This window comes from Somniosus microcephalus, chromosome 7, assembly GCF_052327205.1.
Source record: "Somniosus microcephalus isolate GS21.2 chromosome 7, FLI_Smic_1.0, whole genome shotgun sequence".
NCBI classification, from domain to species: Eukaryota; Metazoa; Chordata; class Chondrichthyes; order Squaliformes; family Somniosidae; genus Somniosus; species Somniosus microcephalus.
In genome coordinates, this window is record NC_140993.1 from 57,763,358 (window position 1) to 57,780,184 (window position 16,827).

General features: G+C 44.2%; 1 protein-coding gene across 4 annotated transcripts in view; it reads right to left on the minus strand.

Moving 5' to 3' along the window:
• Window positions 1-16,827, minus strand: part of LOC147114649 (DNA topoisomerase 1-like) — a 183,914-nt gene that overhangs the window by 139,544 nt on the left and 27,543 nt on the right. For 3 of the 4 annotated variants that reach the window (XM_085992493.1, XM_085992495.1, XM_085992494.1), the window contains exons 3-5: window positions 5,199-5,340; window positions 4,045-4,144; window positions 83-132 (exon numbers count right to left, since the gene is read on the minus strand). In XM_085992493.1, the coding sequence (XP_085848619.1) occupies window positions 83-132; window positions 4,045-4,144; window positions 5,199-5,340 (292 nt within the window). Of the gene's footprint in view, window positions 1-82; window positions 133-822; window positions 832-4,044; window positions 4,145-5,198; window positions 5,341-16,827 lie in introns of those variants that run through there. The other variant, XM_085992496.1, reaches the window with a different exon arrangement.

Genomic DNA, 16,827 nt, shown 5'->3' on the forward strand with positions numbered 1-16,827 from the left:
CTGGTGTTGTAATTTATTTGATTTAAAAAAAACCCTCACTTTTTCATTCAAAAAAGATACTGCACAAGAATATTTCCTTTACCTCTTCAGTAAGTTTTCTTTCACTTTCTTTTCTGTAGTGTCATAGCTCTCCTGTAACAAATAATGAACTATTTTGTTAATATTATTCAGGGATTGAGACATCATAAACCACCACAAGGAAATCAATCGTCCAGACCCAAAATGGCTACTGTATATACTATGTAGTGAAATGTATTTTTTTGCATTACTCTTTGGTCCTAAATAATCAGACAGCTGATAAATCCCAAGTCTTTCATTAACCTTACCACCTGTCCAGCTTCCTACTTTAAACTTTAAACACCAACCACTAAAAAGATACTCTCTAACCTTTCCCTCACTTTGGGTCCAGGAAAAGTCCCTGCTTCGAACAGGCATAATTTCCAGGTTCTCTTCCAATGGCTTACTGGGTAAATGCACCAAAGCTGTACAAAGTTGTAAGGTCTCCGGTATAATCTGCATTGTATAATGAGTTGGCTGATCTCAGCCACTGAGGCAGCCGGGATGCTGTAAATTGCTTCAGCATCACTGGAGTCGAGGTGTGGATGTCGACAGAGAATAAGGCTTGGCCATGATAAAACAGCAGCCTTGGGTCACACAAGAAGAATGGCGAAACGGGTAAGGTACTGGAGGGTGGGCAGCACCCAGAAAACTGCACGCCTGTGGGAAGCAGCACCTTTAGAAAACGAGGGGAGAATATTGGGAAGGTGGGGGGGGGGGGGGGGGAAAAAAAGGCCAGCAAGCATAATTTCTATCACGATTTACCCTTTGCTCAATTTTGTCCATGAGACCCACTGCCTGCTCCCTCGACCCTATTCCCACCAAACTGCTGACCACCCAACTTCCTTTTCTGGCTCCCATGTTAGCTGACATTATTAATGGTTCTCTCCCCTCAGGTACTGTCCCCCTCTCCCTCAAATCTGCCGTCATCACCCCTCTCCTCAAAAAACCAACCCTTGACCCTCCATCCTTGCAAACTACCGCCCCATCTCCAACCTCCCTTTCCTCTGCAAAGTCCTTGAACGTGTTGTCGCCTCCCAAATCCGGGCCCATCTTTCCTGCAATTCCATGTTTGAATCCCTCCAATCAGGTTTCCACTTTTACCACAGTACCGAAACAACTCTGTCACAAATGACATCCTTTGTGACTGTGACAAAGGTAAACTATCTCTGCTCGTCCTTCTTGACTTGTCTGCAGCCTTGACACGGTTGACCACTCCATCCTTCAACGCCTCTCCACTGTCGTCCAGCTGGGTGGGACTGCACTCGCCTGGTTCCATTCTTATCTATCTAATCGCAGCCAGAGAATTCCCGCTCCCGCATCATTACCTCTGCTTTCCCCCATGGATCTATCCTTGGCCCCCTCCTATTTCTCATCTACATGTTGCCCCTTAGTGACATCATCTGAAAACACAGTCAGTTTCCACGTGTACGCTGACGACACCCGGCTCTATCTCATTACCTCTTCTCTCAACCATTCCACGGTCTCAATTGTCAGACTGCTCGTCAGACATCCTGTTCTGGTTGAGCAGAAATTTTAGATACATAGAAGATAGGAGCAGGAGTAGGCCATTCGGCCCTTCGAGCCTGCTCCGCCATTCAATGAGATCATGGCTGATCATCCAAATTCAGTACCCGGTCCCTGCCTTCTCCCCATATCCCTTGATCCCTTTAGCCTTAAGAAATATATCCAACTCTTTCTTGAATATATTTAATGAACTGGCCTCCACCGCCCTCTGTGGCAGAGAATTCCACAGGTTCACCACTCTCTGGGTGAAGAAATTCCTCCTCATTTCAGTCCTAAATGGCTTACCCCTTATCCTTAGACTATGACCCCTGGTTCTGGACTCCCCGGCCATCAGAAACATCCTTCCTGCATCTAGTCTGTCCAGGCCTGACAGAATTTTATAGGTTTCGATGAAATCCCCTCTCAATCTTCTAAATTCCAGTGAGTATAAGCCCAATCGACACAATCTCTCCTCATACGTCATTCATGCCTTCCCAGGTATCAGCCTGGTGAATCTTCGCTGCACTCCTTCCATGGCAAGAACGTCCTTCCTCAGGTAAGGCGACCAAAACTGCACACAATACTCAAGGTGTGGTCTCACCAAGGCCCTGTACAACTGCAGCAAGACATCCTTGTTCTTGTACTCGAACCCTCTTGCTACGAAGGCCAACATACCATTTGCCTTCTTAACCGCCTGCTGCACCTGCATGCTTACCTTCAGCGACTGGTGTACAAGAACACCCAGGTCCAAAAGATGTGCAGGTTAGGTTGATTGGCTATGATAAATTGACCCTTAGTGTTAGGGGGATTAAATACGTGGGGATAGGGTGGGATATGTGTTGGTGTAGGGGTTAAGGGGATCGGGTGGGATATGTGTCGGCGCAGGCTCGATGGGCCGAAATGGCCTCTATCTGCATTGTGGGGTTTCTGTGTTCTGTTCTTTGCACTTCCCCTTCTCCCAATCTATTACCATTCAAATAATAATCTGCCTTCCTATTTTTGCCACCAAAGTGGATAACCTCACATTTATCCACATTATAGTGCATTTGCCATGTTTCTGCCCAATCACCCAACCTGTCCAAATCGTGCTGGAGTTTCACGACATCCTCCTCACAGCATACCCTCCCCCCCAGCTTTGTGTCGTCTGCAAATTTGGAGATATTACATCCAATTCCCTCGTCCAGATCATTAATATATATTGTGAACAGCTGGGGTCCTAGGACCGATCCTTGCGGTACCCCACTAGTCACTGCCTGCCACTCGGAAAACGACCCGTTTATTCCAACTCTTTGCTTTCTGTCCACCAACCAGTTCTCTATCCAAGTCAATACCTTGCCCCCAATCCCATGTGCCTTAATTTTGCACGCTAATCTCTTATGCGGGACCTTATCGAAAGCCTTCTGAAAGTCCAAATACACCACATCCACTGGTTCTCCCTTATCTATTTTACCAGTTACATCCTCAAAAAATTCCAGTAGATTAGTCAAGCATGATTTACCTTTTGTAAATCCATGTTGACTTTGTCCGATCCAGTCACTGCTTTCCAAGTGCTCTGCTATTACATCTTTTATAATGGACTCTAGCATTTTCCCCACTACCGACGTCAAGCTTACCGGTCTATAATTCCCCGCCTTTTCTCTACCACCTTTTTTGAATAATGGGGTAACATTAGCTACCCGCCAATCCATGGGTACCGTTCCAGAGTCTATCGAGTTCTGGAAGATGACCAGCAATGCATCTACTATTTCTAGGGCCACTTCCTTAAGTACCCTGGGATGTAGATTATCAGGCCCTGGGGATTTCTCCAATTAAATATTGGGAAGGCCGAAGCCATTGCTTTCAGTCCCCGCCACAAACTCCGTTCCCTAGCCACTGACTCCATCCCTCTCCCTAACATCGGTCTGAGGCTGAACCAGACTGTTCGCAACCTTGGTGTCATATTTGACCCGGAAATGAGCTTCCGACCACATATCCGCAGCATAACTAAGAATGCCTATTTCCACCTCCGTAACATCGCCTGTCTCCACCCTTGCCTCAGCTCATCCGCTGCTGAAACCCTCATCCATGCCTTTGTTACCTGTAGTCTTGACTATTCCAATGCACTCCTGACTGGCCTCCCACATTCTACCCTCCGTAAATTTGAGGTCATCCAAAACTTGGCTGCCCATGTCCTAACTCACACCAAGTCCTGTTCAATGACCCGTGCTTGCTGACCTACATTGGCTCCCGGTTAAGCAACGTCTCGATTTCAAAATTCTCATGCTTGTTTTCAAATCCCTCCAAGGCCTTGCCCCTTCCTATCTCTGTAATCTCCTCTAGCCCCACAACCCCCACCCGAGATATCTGCGCTCCTCTAATTCTGCCCATTTGAGCACCCATTATAATCGCTCAACCTACGTTAAAGGCGCTATGTAAATACAAGTTGTTGTTGTTGTTGATGAAAAAAAAAGACCAGCAAGCAAAATTTTTACCACGACTTACCCTTTGCTCAATTTTTACTTCCTTGTTTATTTGCATCTTCGAGGTGTCTTCCTTGTGCTTTTTGTTCAGGTCATTTTCTGCCACATTATTCCTGCGTTTCCTACAAACACATTTTTATTTCTTTTTTTTTAAAAAAGGAGGAAAGAAATGAGAAGGGGAACACAAATCCTGGTTTAAACTTCCAAAGCAGGCTGCCTGTGATTTCATGCTCCACACTATAGGTGTACACAAGCAATGATTGGAATGCTAAATGATCACTTCGTTTCTCTGGTGGAGAAGTCTTTATGGCAGGCCTTTAATTGAAGACTATACAACGGGAGGAGTGGCATATCCATAAATCAGTAGCCACCGACTCATACCCAGCATGAAAACAAGGTTCAGAGAACTTCAGTTGATCTATCAGCACAAAACAATTAGTAACAGGATTTGAGTAAAATCAGAAAGACTCCAGCGATTGAGTCCTGACCATCCGATAAAGGGAATTAATTGGCCATATATTATAGAATACAAAGGTGACCATTTTATGGAGGATAATTCCCAATTAGTTCCTCCAGCTTTTGGCCAGGAACATTATGCGTAGACAAGTGGCCGCTTTACAGATTTGTATCATTTTCCAGAGCGTCTGAGGGGGACCCGAAAGAAAAATAAGCATTAAGTTGACAGCCATCCACATTTCCCCGCCCCCCCCCCCCCCAACTCTGGCATTTAAATTTAACCAAGTAATTTTAAAATGCAATTCACTTAGTTATTGTATCAACGCATCACTTAATAGATCTGATATTTATACAACTGTAGACCTAACTGTACACAATGCACAAGCTAGAAGGTTTGACAATGAATACATTAAAAGATGCAACCCCTGAGCTATTAGTTATGGTGTACATTAAATGCCCAATGAGAGAGAGAGAGAGAGAGAGAGAGAGAGAGAGAGAGAGAGAGAGAGAAAAAAGGAGAGAATACAGAGCTACTCATTTTCCACAGGTCCATAAACCTATTATAAATATATAGACAGATGAGAGCTTAAATGCACCAAGTGACTAGACATTGGTCAGTCTGAACAATGTATGTCACAGGATGCTTTAGCCCTTTACGACACCATCAATGTCAAGCTCTTCTCTGCATCAACAGTGTTACAAATTTCATTCAGATGTTACCTGTGACTTGGTTCTCTCTCAGCCTTGGGCTGAGGTGGTGAATTATGTTTTGAACTCTTGCTTTTCTCATTCTCATTGTCCTTTGTAGATTTAGTGACCTTTTTTTCTTTCTCATTGTCCTTTGATATTGCATCTTTCAGGCCTGAAATACAGGTATTAAAATTGATAACACAAATGATAAGCAAGCAAGAAATATTTGAAAAAGCAAAATACTGCAGATGCTGGAAAAATAGAAAATTCTGGAAACACTCAGTAGGTCAGGCAGTTTCAGTGCAATAATTTCAAAATGGGCTATTCTTGGGTGGGGTTGATTCAAATAGATTTCATGTGTATCCCACAAATGAAAATTAAACTTATTTCACTCTTTGTTATTGCCAAAAACTTGGATTTATAGAGGTTTAATGTAGAAAAAACATCCTAAAGTTCTTCACAAAAGTGTATTCAAGAAAAAAATGACACGAGCCAAAACAAAAGGGTGACCAAAAGCTTGGTTAAAGGAGGTGGCTTTAAAAGGTCTTAAAGGAGAAAGATGTGATGAAGCGGAGGAGTTTAGGGAGGAAATTCCAGGACATGGGACCCATTTGGCTGAAAGCACGGTGCCAATAGTGGAGAGATTGGGGGTGGGGTGGGGGTGCACCCGAGGCCAGAGGTAAAAAAAAAGAATTGGGGTGGAGGGAGGGGAGAAATGGTAAAGTGCTGTGCTGAAAAGTTTAGAAATGGCCAAGGGCAAGACTAATTAAAGTATTTAAATACTAGGATAAAAATTTTACATTTGAGGCACTGTGAAACTGGGAACCAATGAACAGCAAGGTCATGGGTGATCCGACAGCAGGATGTGGTGCAGGATTGGATAAGGGCATCAGAGTTTTTGATAATCTGAAGTTTAGAAGGTGGAGGATGCAAAGGTGGCCAAGAGAGCATTGGAAAAAACCACCTCTGGAAGTGACAAAGGGCTTCAGCAGCAGATGGGCTGAAGTACAGGCGGAGGCAAGTGATGGCAGAGGTGGAAATAAGCAATCTTTGTGATGGAGAAGATATGTAGTTGGAATCTCAGCTCAAGGTCGAATAGGATGCCGAGGCTCCAAAAAGCCCGAGCAGGATGGAGTTCGTATCAAGGGTAAAGACAGTGGCCTAGAAATTCGGGTTGAGGGCTTCCCGCGGGTGTAAGCCCCCGACCTGCACTTACCTTGCGTGCCGGCCGTTGAGCTGTGGGTCCCCCGTGGAATTCTGATCCTGGGCCTCCTCCAACTGCCAGCGCGCAGTGCTTGCGTATCCCAGGGGCGCAGTTAGTTCGATGCATCCCCTGGGATCACGTGGGCCATGGGGAGCCAATCGGAGCAGGGAATGCTTCATTCATACGTTTGACAGGAAGGGCTGTCAACTTATAAATACTACAAGCCCTAAAACATCACTAAATCTTCAAATAAATTTTAAAAAAACATCACATTTTTTAAATAAACTATAAATTACATGAAATAACTATTTTAAACAATTTAAATTTTTGAAAAAAATAATTTAATTTTTTTTAACGGGGCTAAAAATAAACTTACCTTGCTTTAAAGTATTTTCAAATAATAAACCCGTGTAAAAAATGTTTTAATTTTAATTAATTCACCACTTACCTTGTAAAAAGCAGGCCTTGCGACTGCTTTTTATATGTGTAACTTCTGGAGACTTAGCCTCCCAGGAAAACCTGCAAAAAAAACGTAAGTTCGATGCGCACACGCAGCCTCTCCTGTGCACGCGTTTGAACTCTGAACCCCTTCTTTCAGGGGAACGGAAGTGCCGGTTTCCCGCACATGCACAGTGCATGCAGGAAACCGGCACTTCCATTGGGCTTATGGGCGAGTACCCCGTGCGTACTCACCCATGGAGACCCGAATTTCTGGGCCAATGGCTTCAGTCTTCCCAAAGCGTTGCTGGAGGAAACGTGAAAGATAGGAGGAGTTCAGGGCTAGGCTAGAATAGGGCCTCAGATAATGTTTGGCTTGGTGGGTAAGGGGAAGGGGGCAGAAGCAGCAGAGTGGCTTGAACAAATGAAATACCTTGGTGATAAAGACCATGAGCTAATCATGCTAGTTGTTAGAGGTGAAGGTGGAAGGAGCAGAGCAGAAAGGTTTAAAGAGATGGCTGGTAGTACAGAAAATAAACCCGAGGTTGTTTTATACCATGTACATGCTAGGTGTGAAAATGAAAACATTTGAAACTGGTCCCAAAGCGCCCTCCAATTAAAAAAAACCCTGCGTTAAACTTTCCAATTTACAATGTAGCCATGTCATTGTTCTGCAGGAGATTGTTGCTGGTAATGCAGCTCTCTGACAGGAAAGAACTTGCATTTATATAGCACCTTTCAGGACATCTCAAAGCACTTTACAGTTAATGAAGTGCTTTTGAAGTGTAGTCACTGTTGCAATGTGGGAAACGCAACAGCCAATTTATGCACAGAAAACTCCCACAAACAGCAATGTGATAATGACCAGATAATTTGTTGTTTTTTTTTTTTTAGTGATGGTGATTGACAGATAAATATTGGCCAGGACACTGGGGGTAACTTCCCTGCTCTCCTTTGAACAGTGCCATGGGATCTTTTACGTCCACCCAAGAGAGCAGATGGGTTTTGGTTTAACATCTCATCGAAAGACGGCACTTCAGACAATGCAGCACTCCCTCAGTACTGCACTGGGGTATCAAGCCTAGATTTTTGTGCTCAAGTCTCTGGAGTGGGACTTGAACCCACAACCTTCTGACTCAGGAGCGCTACCAACTGAGCCACAGCTGACACTATTATTTTCCAAGTGCCCTGTTACCACGTCCCTAATAACAGATTCTAGCATTTTTCCTACTACTGATGTCAGGCTAAGTGGTCTATAGATCCCTGTTTTCTCTCTTCCCTTCTTTCTTGGAAAGCGGGTTTAGATATGCTACCTTCCAATCCACAGGGACGCCTCTAAAATCTAGGGAATTCTGGAAGATCAAAACCAACACCGCTATCTCTGTACAGGAAACTCTTTTATCCGGCGCTGACGGGACCGGCGTGGTGCCGGTTGATCAAAAAGTCCGGTTTACAGAGAGATATACTTACTAAGGTACGAGAGCCGTACATGGCCACAGATCCAGGCATCCCTTTTGCATGGCAACAGGTGCAGGAACCCCGGTTACACGGCCACTAACATGAAGTAAAACTTACTTGAACCTACTCTTGAATTTTGCCGGTTAAGAGAGATTTCCGGTTATTTAGGTGCCGGTAAAGAGAGTTTCCTGTCGTTACTTCTTTTAAAAACCTAGGATGTAGGCCATCAGGTCCAGTTTGGCAGTTGAAGTGCAGTCATATGCCATGGAAGCAAGAGATACACTGAGTCCCTCAGAAGCCACCCCAAAATTTCACTTTCTTCCCTGAATAGGGCTGAGAGGTTAGAATTCCTCATAGAAACATAGAAGATAGGAACAGGAGTAGGCCATTCGGCCCCTCGAGCCTGCTCCGCCATTCAATGAGATCATGGCTGATCATCCAAATTCAGTGCCCTGTCCCTGCCTTCTCCCCATATCCCTTTAGCTTTAAGAAATATATCTAACTCCTTCTTGAGTATATTTAATGAATTGACCTCAACTGCCATGACAAACCCCTGCATATTTGGCAGTGACATAGTATTTTATATAGCTGGTCATACAGTGGAATCTCTTTCTATTGAGGAAATTTAAAAAGGAGCCCAGTAGGAGTACACAATGCAATATGGGCAACATTTATTGCCCCTTGAACTTGAGAAACCAGCAAGGAGAGAACTAAAGAACAGTGAAGCTTCTGCCATGGACTCAACACAAAATGGATGAATTCCCTAGGTCTCCTGCTGAATGCTGGCCTGGATGTTGCAGAGGTCCATGACCAGCAGCATAAAAATTGAGAGCTGTACTGGCTTGGACAGCCATTGGCTGGACTGTTGAGGCACTTGATTGTGACTGCAGGTCATTGTGCTGAACATAGTATAGATTCTCAAAGACCTCCTCAGTGAATTAAAGTGAAGGTACAGTCTCAGGGCCTTATAAGCAAGTTGTCCTCATCTTTGATGTTGCCTCACTCTTCTTTCTCCTCCATCAAGATTGCAAAAGTAGGAATCCACATAGGAAACTCATGCTGCTCCATGGTATATCGGTGGGGGTCAAAAATACACTAATGCCCGACAACAACATCTTACTTGCGTGTGTAGAATAGAGGTGTACCTGTAGGATTTAGTAAACATTAAGATTCTATAACCATTTTTATATAACTATAATGTGAAATTGTATATTAAAAACCTAAAAGCCTGTATAAAATGGCAAATGGCTAAGAGCAAAGCAGGATGGGAAATTATGCCAACTTGACTAAAAAAAAAACTTTTTAATTACTGAAGTAATGGAATGTAGTGCTAAGTCTATGGAGACGAGGAATTCGGTAATACTGTATTATGCTTAAAGAGATAAGAACCAGAGAGAGAGAGAGATAGGAGTTGGAGACATCCCTCATTGGTACAGCTATAGGATGGACAGACTGTTTAGACAACATCTTGAGAAATGGTCTGTGAAAAGTGAACATCTAAAGATAAGGGCCCTTTGTTATGCAGAGAAAGACCTAGTGGGATTAACAAGGTCATAAGATGGCTAACAAGGAAAGCGAGACATTTACCAGGTGTCAGAGGGTTAATTACTGCCACATAGGCAAAATGAGGGGAAAAAGGGTATAAAGATACAGGTTTTGAACATCGAAAGTAGCGCACCACGTAACCAGAGTTTGAGAAGCTTCAGTCAACAGACACAGCAAGAACCCAGAGAAGCGAGCTTCAGTCAACAGAACACAGCAAGACACATCGGGAGACTGCCAGTCACTCGGAAGGAACGCCGGGGTTCGAACGAACAGACTGACTATCTTCTTGTTCAGTATTACTTCTTTGTACTGGATGTTTAATGCTTAATAAACCTGTTTTACTTATACTCAATATACCGGTACCCACAGTGGTTTGTGTAGTCACGGACAAATTATTATAAGAGCTTTTGAAAGCTACAAATTGGCGCCCAACGTGAGGCTCGACTATTAACTGAAACCAGGTCTATTGTGCATAAGGCAGGCACTTGGATTTTCGTTTGACCAATGAAGGTCCTTGTTGTGTTTGTACCGCTATACACAACTACATAAAATAATAAAGCAGCAGAGACTGAGTGTAACTTCAAGTGATCTTTACTGGGTAACTGGAACTTCGGCACTGACTATACAAATCGATACACGTCTGTTATATACGCTCGCAACTAAGGATGTACATCCGCAAAACAAAGTAGTCCCTTAAATGTTGTATACATTACACTTCTCCCCCTTTAGTTTAATAGTATATTAACGCAAAATTTCTATAATTAACATACAGAGCCTGTCTTTACAGTAACCTTTTTGTTTTCTTAAAAGTAACAAAATTCAATTTCCAACATAACATTTTATTTTGTCAACAGCCCTTTTACAAGTCAAGTCTCTGGGGTGGCCTCCTCTGCCTCACGTCTCTCCAGACTCTCTTGCTTTGGGGAATGAGACTATACAGGTACAGTTGCATCAGGTGAGCTATCAGCACAGGTAGAGCTCTCAGCTGTGGATGAGGCTGGTGCTGATGAATCAGGAGTGTCTGTTTCTATGTCAGGTGAGTCTGGGCGAGGTATAGGGGCGTTTTCCACCTGAACATCCAGAATTTGGTCCACATGACGTCTCAAAACGTTCTCTCCCACATCCACTGTATACATCAGTGGTCCCTCTCTTGTGGATATTGTACGAGCAAGAACTGACTGTCCCACACTGAAGCTTCTTGTTGGCTTAGCATTCAAATGTTTGAACTGTTTGTTCTCTACATCACGACGTACATTCGGTTTAAGGTCCATGCGAGATCTCAGGTTCCTGTTCAGAAACATCATCGCTGGAGTCGGATTAGTGGCTGCGTGTACTGCGTTCCGATAAGCCAAGAGGAAATTGTCTATCTTGTGTTGCAGTGGTAGATTCTCGCTGTACATTGCTTTGATGGCCTTCTTGAAAGTCTGTACGAATCTTTCTGCCAAGCCATTTGTAGCTGGATGGTACAGGGCAGATGTGTAGTGCTTGATTCCATTTTTCCTCATGAACCCTTGGAATGCATCAGAGACAAATTGTCGTCCATTGTCTGTGCAGATTTGTTCTGGTAGGCCATTTCTAGCGAACATGGTCCTCAGAACTGAAATGGTCTTTTCAGATGTGGTTAATTTCATTTTAATAACCTCGGGCCATTTGGAATGTGCATCGACTGCAATCAAGAACATGGAGTCCATGAACGGTCCAACAAAGTCGATGTGTACACGTTGCCATGGTGATGAGGGCCATTCCCATGGATGGAGAGGGGCTTGTGGTGGTGCATTCTGGACCTTTTGACATCCTGAGCAGCTCTTTGTCAGGTCCTCGATCTGTTTGTCAATTCCCAGCCACCCCATGTATCCACGGGCAAGGCTTTTCATCTTTACCATACCCAAGTGGCCTTCATGCAGTTCATCTAGCACTCGGTTACGAAGCTTGGGAGGAATCGCAACTCGTGAGCCGCACATCAGTGTTCCCCGACACACTGATAACTGCTCCCTCCTAGCTGAGAATGCTGGAAACAATGAGTCACCATGCACTGGCCATCCCTTCACAGTGATGTCATAAGCTTTTGACAATGTAGGGTCATTGCGTGTTTCTCTTTCAATGAGGGAGTTTGTCACTGGTAGCTGTTCATCTATTGTTGTGTGAAATACCTCTGCTGAGTCAACTGTTGTAGTTCTCGGAGGTCAGCAGTGGTAAACGTGACAAACCATCGGCGTTGCCATGTTGCTTGGTCCCCTTGTATTCAATGTCATACAAGTGAGCCCCTAGGAAGAGTGACCATCGCTGTAGCTGTTGTGCCATCATCACTGGAACGCCTTCCTTGGGTTGAAGATTGAAATGAGGGGCTGGTGGTCAGTTAACAGTGTAAACAGTTGACCATACAAGTAGTGGCTGAATTTCTTGACTCCCCACACAAGGCTGAGGGCCTCTCGGTCAATCTGTGCATAATTGCGTTCAGCTGTAGTCAATGATCTTGAGGCAAAGGCTATTGGTCTTTCTGAGCTGTCTGGGAACTTGTGACAACACGGCACCAATGTCATGGGGTGAAGCATCACATGCCAGTCGAATAGGTAAGGATGGGTCAAAGTGAGCTAGCACCTCTTCTGAAGTAATGAGTCTTTTACTCTCTTGAAAAGCTTGTTCACAGCTGTCGCTCCACTTCCATTGTGGTCCTGTCTGTAGCAGTGCATTTAGTGGATGTAACACTGTGGATAGGTTGGGCAAGAACTTGTGATAGTAGTTCACCAGTCCAAGATATGATCTCAACTGAGATACATTTTCAGGTGTTGGTGCATTAATCACAGCTTCAGTCTTGTCTGGAGACTTGTGTAAACCGTCCTTGTCAATCACATGTCCACAGTATGAGATTTCCTTTTTGAAAAACTCACACTTGTCTCGGTTCGCTCGGAGCCCATACTCCCGTAACCTGATGAGCACCTGTTCGAGTTTGGAAAGGTGGTCGTTGTCATTCTTGCCAGTAATGATGATGTCATCAAGATAACACCGAGTACCTGGGATCCCCTGCAGGACTTGGTCCATTGCCCTTTGCCAGATTGCAGGAGCTGATGCTATTCCGAATACCAGCCGATTGTACTAGTAAAGGCCTTTGTGCGTATTTATTGTCAGGTACCTTTGATGCATCATCAATTTCCATTTGGAGATAGGCCTGGGCCAAGTCAATCTTTGTGAAGCATTCCCCTCTTGACAGGGAAGCAAAGATGTCCTCAATGCGAGGCAATGGGTACTGTACTGTGTGGAGGACTGGGTTAACAGTCACTTTAAAGTCTCCGCAGATGCACACTTTTCTTGGCTTTCCTGGTTTTGTGCTGGAGGTTTTCTTCATCACTGGAACTATAGGTGTGGCCCATTCACTCCAATCCACCTTGGACAGGACCCCTAACTGCTCCAAGTTCTCCAGCTCTGCTACTGAAGGGTGAATTGCATAAGGCACTGGTCTGGCCTTGTGGAACTTTGGATTTGCGTTCTCCTCAATCTTAATTTTTGCTTTCATGCCCTTAAGTGTTCCTATTCCCTTCTTGAACACTTCCTGAGAGTCAGAGAGTATTTGTGACAGTCTCTCAGGAGTGGCGTTGCTGTCCTCCTTTGCTGACATAAACAGTGCTTGGATGGTGTGCCAATCTAACTGTATTTTCCTGAGCCATTCGCATCCCAGTAATGGTGGTCCTCCATTTTCCACTACATAGAGGTTCAATTGCGGTATTTTTTTTTCTTTGTATGTCACTGTCATTTTCACTTTTATTTTACCTTTGGGGCACACTCTTTGTCCTGTGTATGTCTTTAACAGTACTTTAGTTGGTCTTAGCAGTATGTATGAAAACAGTCGTTTGTAGTCATGTACAGAGATCACTGTTAAAGCTGAGCCTGTGTCCAACTCCATTTTCAGCCTAACTCCTGCCACTTCTGGAGTAACCCATATTATTGTGATCACCTGTCTCTTTCACACTGTGTAGTTTTAGACAAGCCAGATCCTCTTCCTCCGAGTCTGTGTCACTTTTTTCTTTATCTGAACTGTCTCCAGTCACGTAGTGTACCTTCTTGTATCTATCTTTGAAAGGTTTCTTGTTTTCAGTCATTTGATGTACCTTTTTGTTACTCTGTATTGTTTCAGTTTTCGGCTTCTTATTTGCTTTGCAGACTCTTTCAAGGTGCCCTCGTCTGCAGTCTTTATCTTTAAACCAACAGTCATTGTGGTCATGTGACATTTTGCCACAGCGACAGCACTTCTTTTCTTGTTTCAGTGACATTTTATTAGTTGAATATTCCAGGGATTTTTGTTGAATTTCTAAAGCGCCACGTGCTGCTGCTTCCATTGATATTGCAATACTCAGCCTTCTCCAATGTGAGGTCTTTTTCAGACAGGAGCTTCTTTTGTGTGCTTTCACTTTGCATGCCACACACAAATCTGTCCCTCAATGCGTCTGATAAGCCCACTCCAAATTGGCAATGTTCTGATAATTTGCGCAACTTTGCCAAATATTCAGAAATGCTTTCATTTTTGCTCTGGTTCCGTTTATGGAATTTAAATCTTTCAGCTATGAGCAGTGGTTTGGGGCTTAAATGGCCTTGGAGTGTGTCCACTATTTGTTTGAATGTTTTGTTTGCTGGCTTTTCAGGGGTTAAGAAACTACATAGCAGCCCAGATGTCTTCGCGCCCATAACACTCAGCAAAACAGTGGCTTTCTTTTCTACCTCCACTCCGTTAACCTCACAGTACAACTCCACTCTTTCAATGTAAGTTGCCCAGTCTTCAATGCTGCTATCAAATGCTGCAATCATGCCAATCATCGCCATTTTTTTTTTCCAAACCCGTTTTTCTTTACTAGTTAGCTAGCGTCATGCAAGTCCTGTGCACTTTTCACTTGACTTACGTATCCCCTGCCTAGCTTAGCAAGCGTGCTCCGTTTTCTCTACCTTCTCGCTCCTTTCTTCCACATTTCGGTGTCCTCTGGATGCGATGCCAGAATAGGAAGACGTAGGTTCATAATTCTCGTCACCAATTTGTTGTGTTTGTACCGCTATACACAACTACATAAAATAATAAAGCAGCAGGGACTGAGAGTAACTTCAAGTGATCTTTACTGGGTAACTGGAACTTCAGCACTGACTATACAAATCAATACGCGTCTGTTATATACGCTTGCAACTAAGGATGTACATCCGCAAAACAAAGTAGTCCCTTAAATGTTGTATACATTACAGTCCTTGTGGAAGGTTAGGTTATCTAACAGATAGTGTCTCTTTCACATACAGTAAGAATGTCGAGTGAGAATTTTTTAATACACTTTAAAGCAAAATTAATGAAGAAGTGTGAGGATGCACAGTTGCAGAGGTTAATAGTAGAATGTCTAACAAAGGATGTGAAAGTATCTTTCGAGGACGTTGTTGCGTTCATTGAAAAACAAGTTAAGGAGATGAGATGGAAGCCAGATAGGGCAGCGCACCTAATGGCTTATGCGGCAGTGTATTGTGTAGAAGATAAAGAAACCTTCCTAGAGATGGAAGATGATCAGGATAAATTAGAAAAAGACAAACTACGGCTTATACATGAGAATCTAACGTTATTGGGCGAGAAGTCAAAATGGGAGAAAGAAGCTGTAGAGTTAAAAAATAAGAATGAAGTTCTTCAGGTGACAGGTCAGTGCTTCAACAGCAATAATGCAGCAACAGAGTATTAACACAGTTCACGGCAGCGCTGCAATGCAGAATCTTGGAGGCTAAAAGCCAAGTAGCCTAATGACAGTCTGATCAGCCAATTAAATGATTCACGAGGAGCCCCGAGAGGCTCTTCAGCCCCCCCCACAGGGAGTTGGACCACCGGCAATGTCAGAATACTATACAACAATTAGAGAAACAGTTGGGTAAACAACAGGCTGTAATAGCGGCAGTCAAGGGACTAGACCCCCCCGGGAGTTACGATCAACAATGCGAGGGGTTAAGCGGAGAGCTATGTTCTCCCTTGATATCCCCTTCCCGAGAGGCCCCCGTCTCGTATACCACCATCAACTTGGCTGAGAGACCCCCAGCCTATGCCAATAACAAGATCATAAAAACCTCAGTGGACGAGCCTGCACCTGTTAAAGCCCCGGTTAATGTTCTGACCCACACCCAGGTGATTCCTAACGTGCCACCAGCTGAGGGTGAAGGAACACAAGCAGTACCACAGGCCCCCCCGGGAATGCTGTGGGCAGGCACTTATGAATGGCCCCAGCCCCTGAATTATGCAGAACTACAAGCATGCATCCAACAATTCGGACCAGTTAACCCACGAACATGCCCTATAGAGCTAAGGCAACGTATAGTGGCATTCCGGAATTACCACCATAATTTTGAGGACAGTGACATGAAAAATGTTATAATGTCTGACTTGACTCCGGACCAGTCTCCCATTCCTAGCCTTTAATGTGGGGAAACACCCTGAATAATTTAATCACATACACACAAACAGCTCTAGGCTTGGATACTATTGATTTGGTCCAGAAATTAAACCAGACCTAAGAAGGGCCTCATGAGACCACTGCTGTATTCGGGGATCAGTTGTACGCTGTTTGAGATGATGCAGGCACGCCCGAATGATAATGTCTTAAACGGGAAGAATGAGGCAGCATTTAAGATAATATACTTAAAGAATATTCAGACCTCACTGCGAGCAGCCTTAGGGCACACTGTCGGCCACAACTCGCAATCGACAGACATTTTAACAGATGCTAATTCTGCATGGGCCTGCGCTAAAACTCAGGTCCAGGCACCAACAATAGAAACGCCAGTGAATGTAGTTGAGGGACCCCTTGGCCTCTCCAGCGTCAGTGGGAGGAATAACAATAATTACCTGCGAAATGGTCTGTCCCGATCACCCCATCCAGCGGATAGTAGGCTAGACGCCATGGACTCATGTATTGAGAGAATGTCATGTATGATGCAGACACTTGCAGGGATCCAGATGTCAGAGTGCCCTGTGGCCCCAACTATGAGCTAGTTATATATTTTGATAAAGTC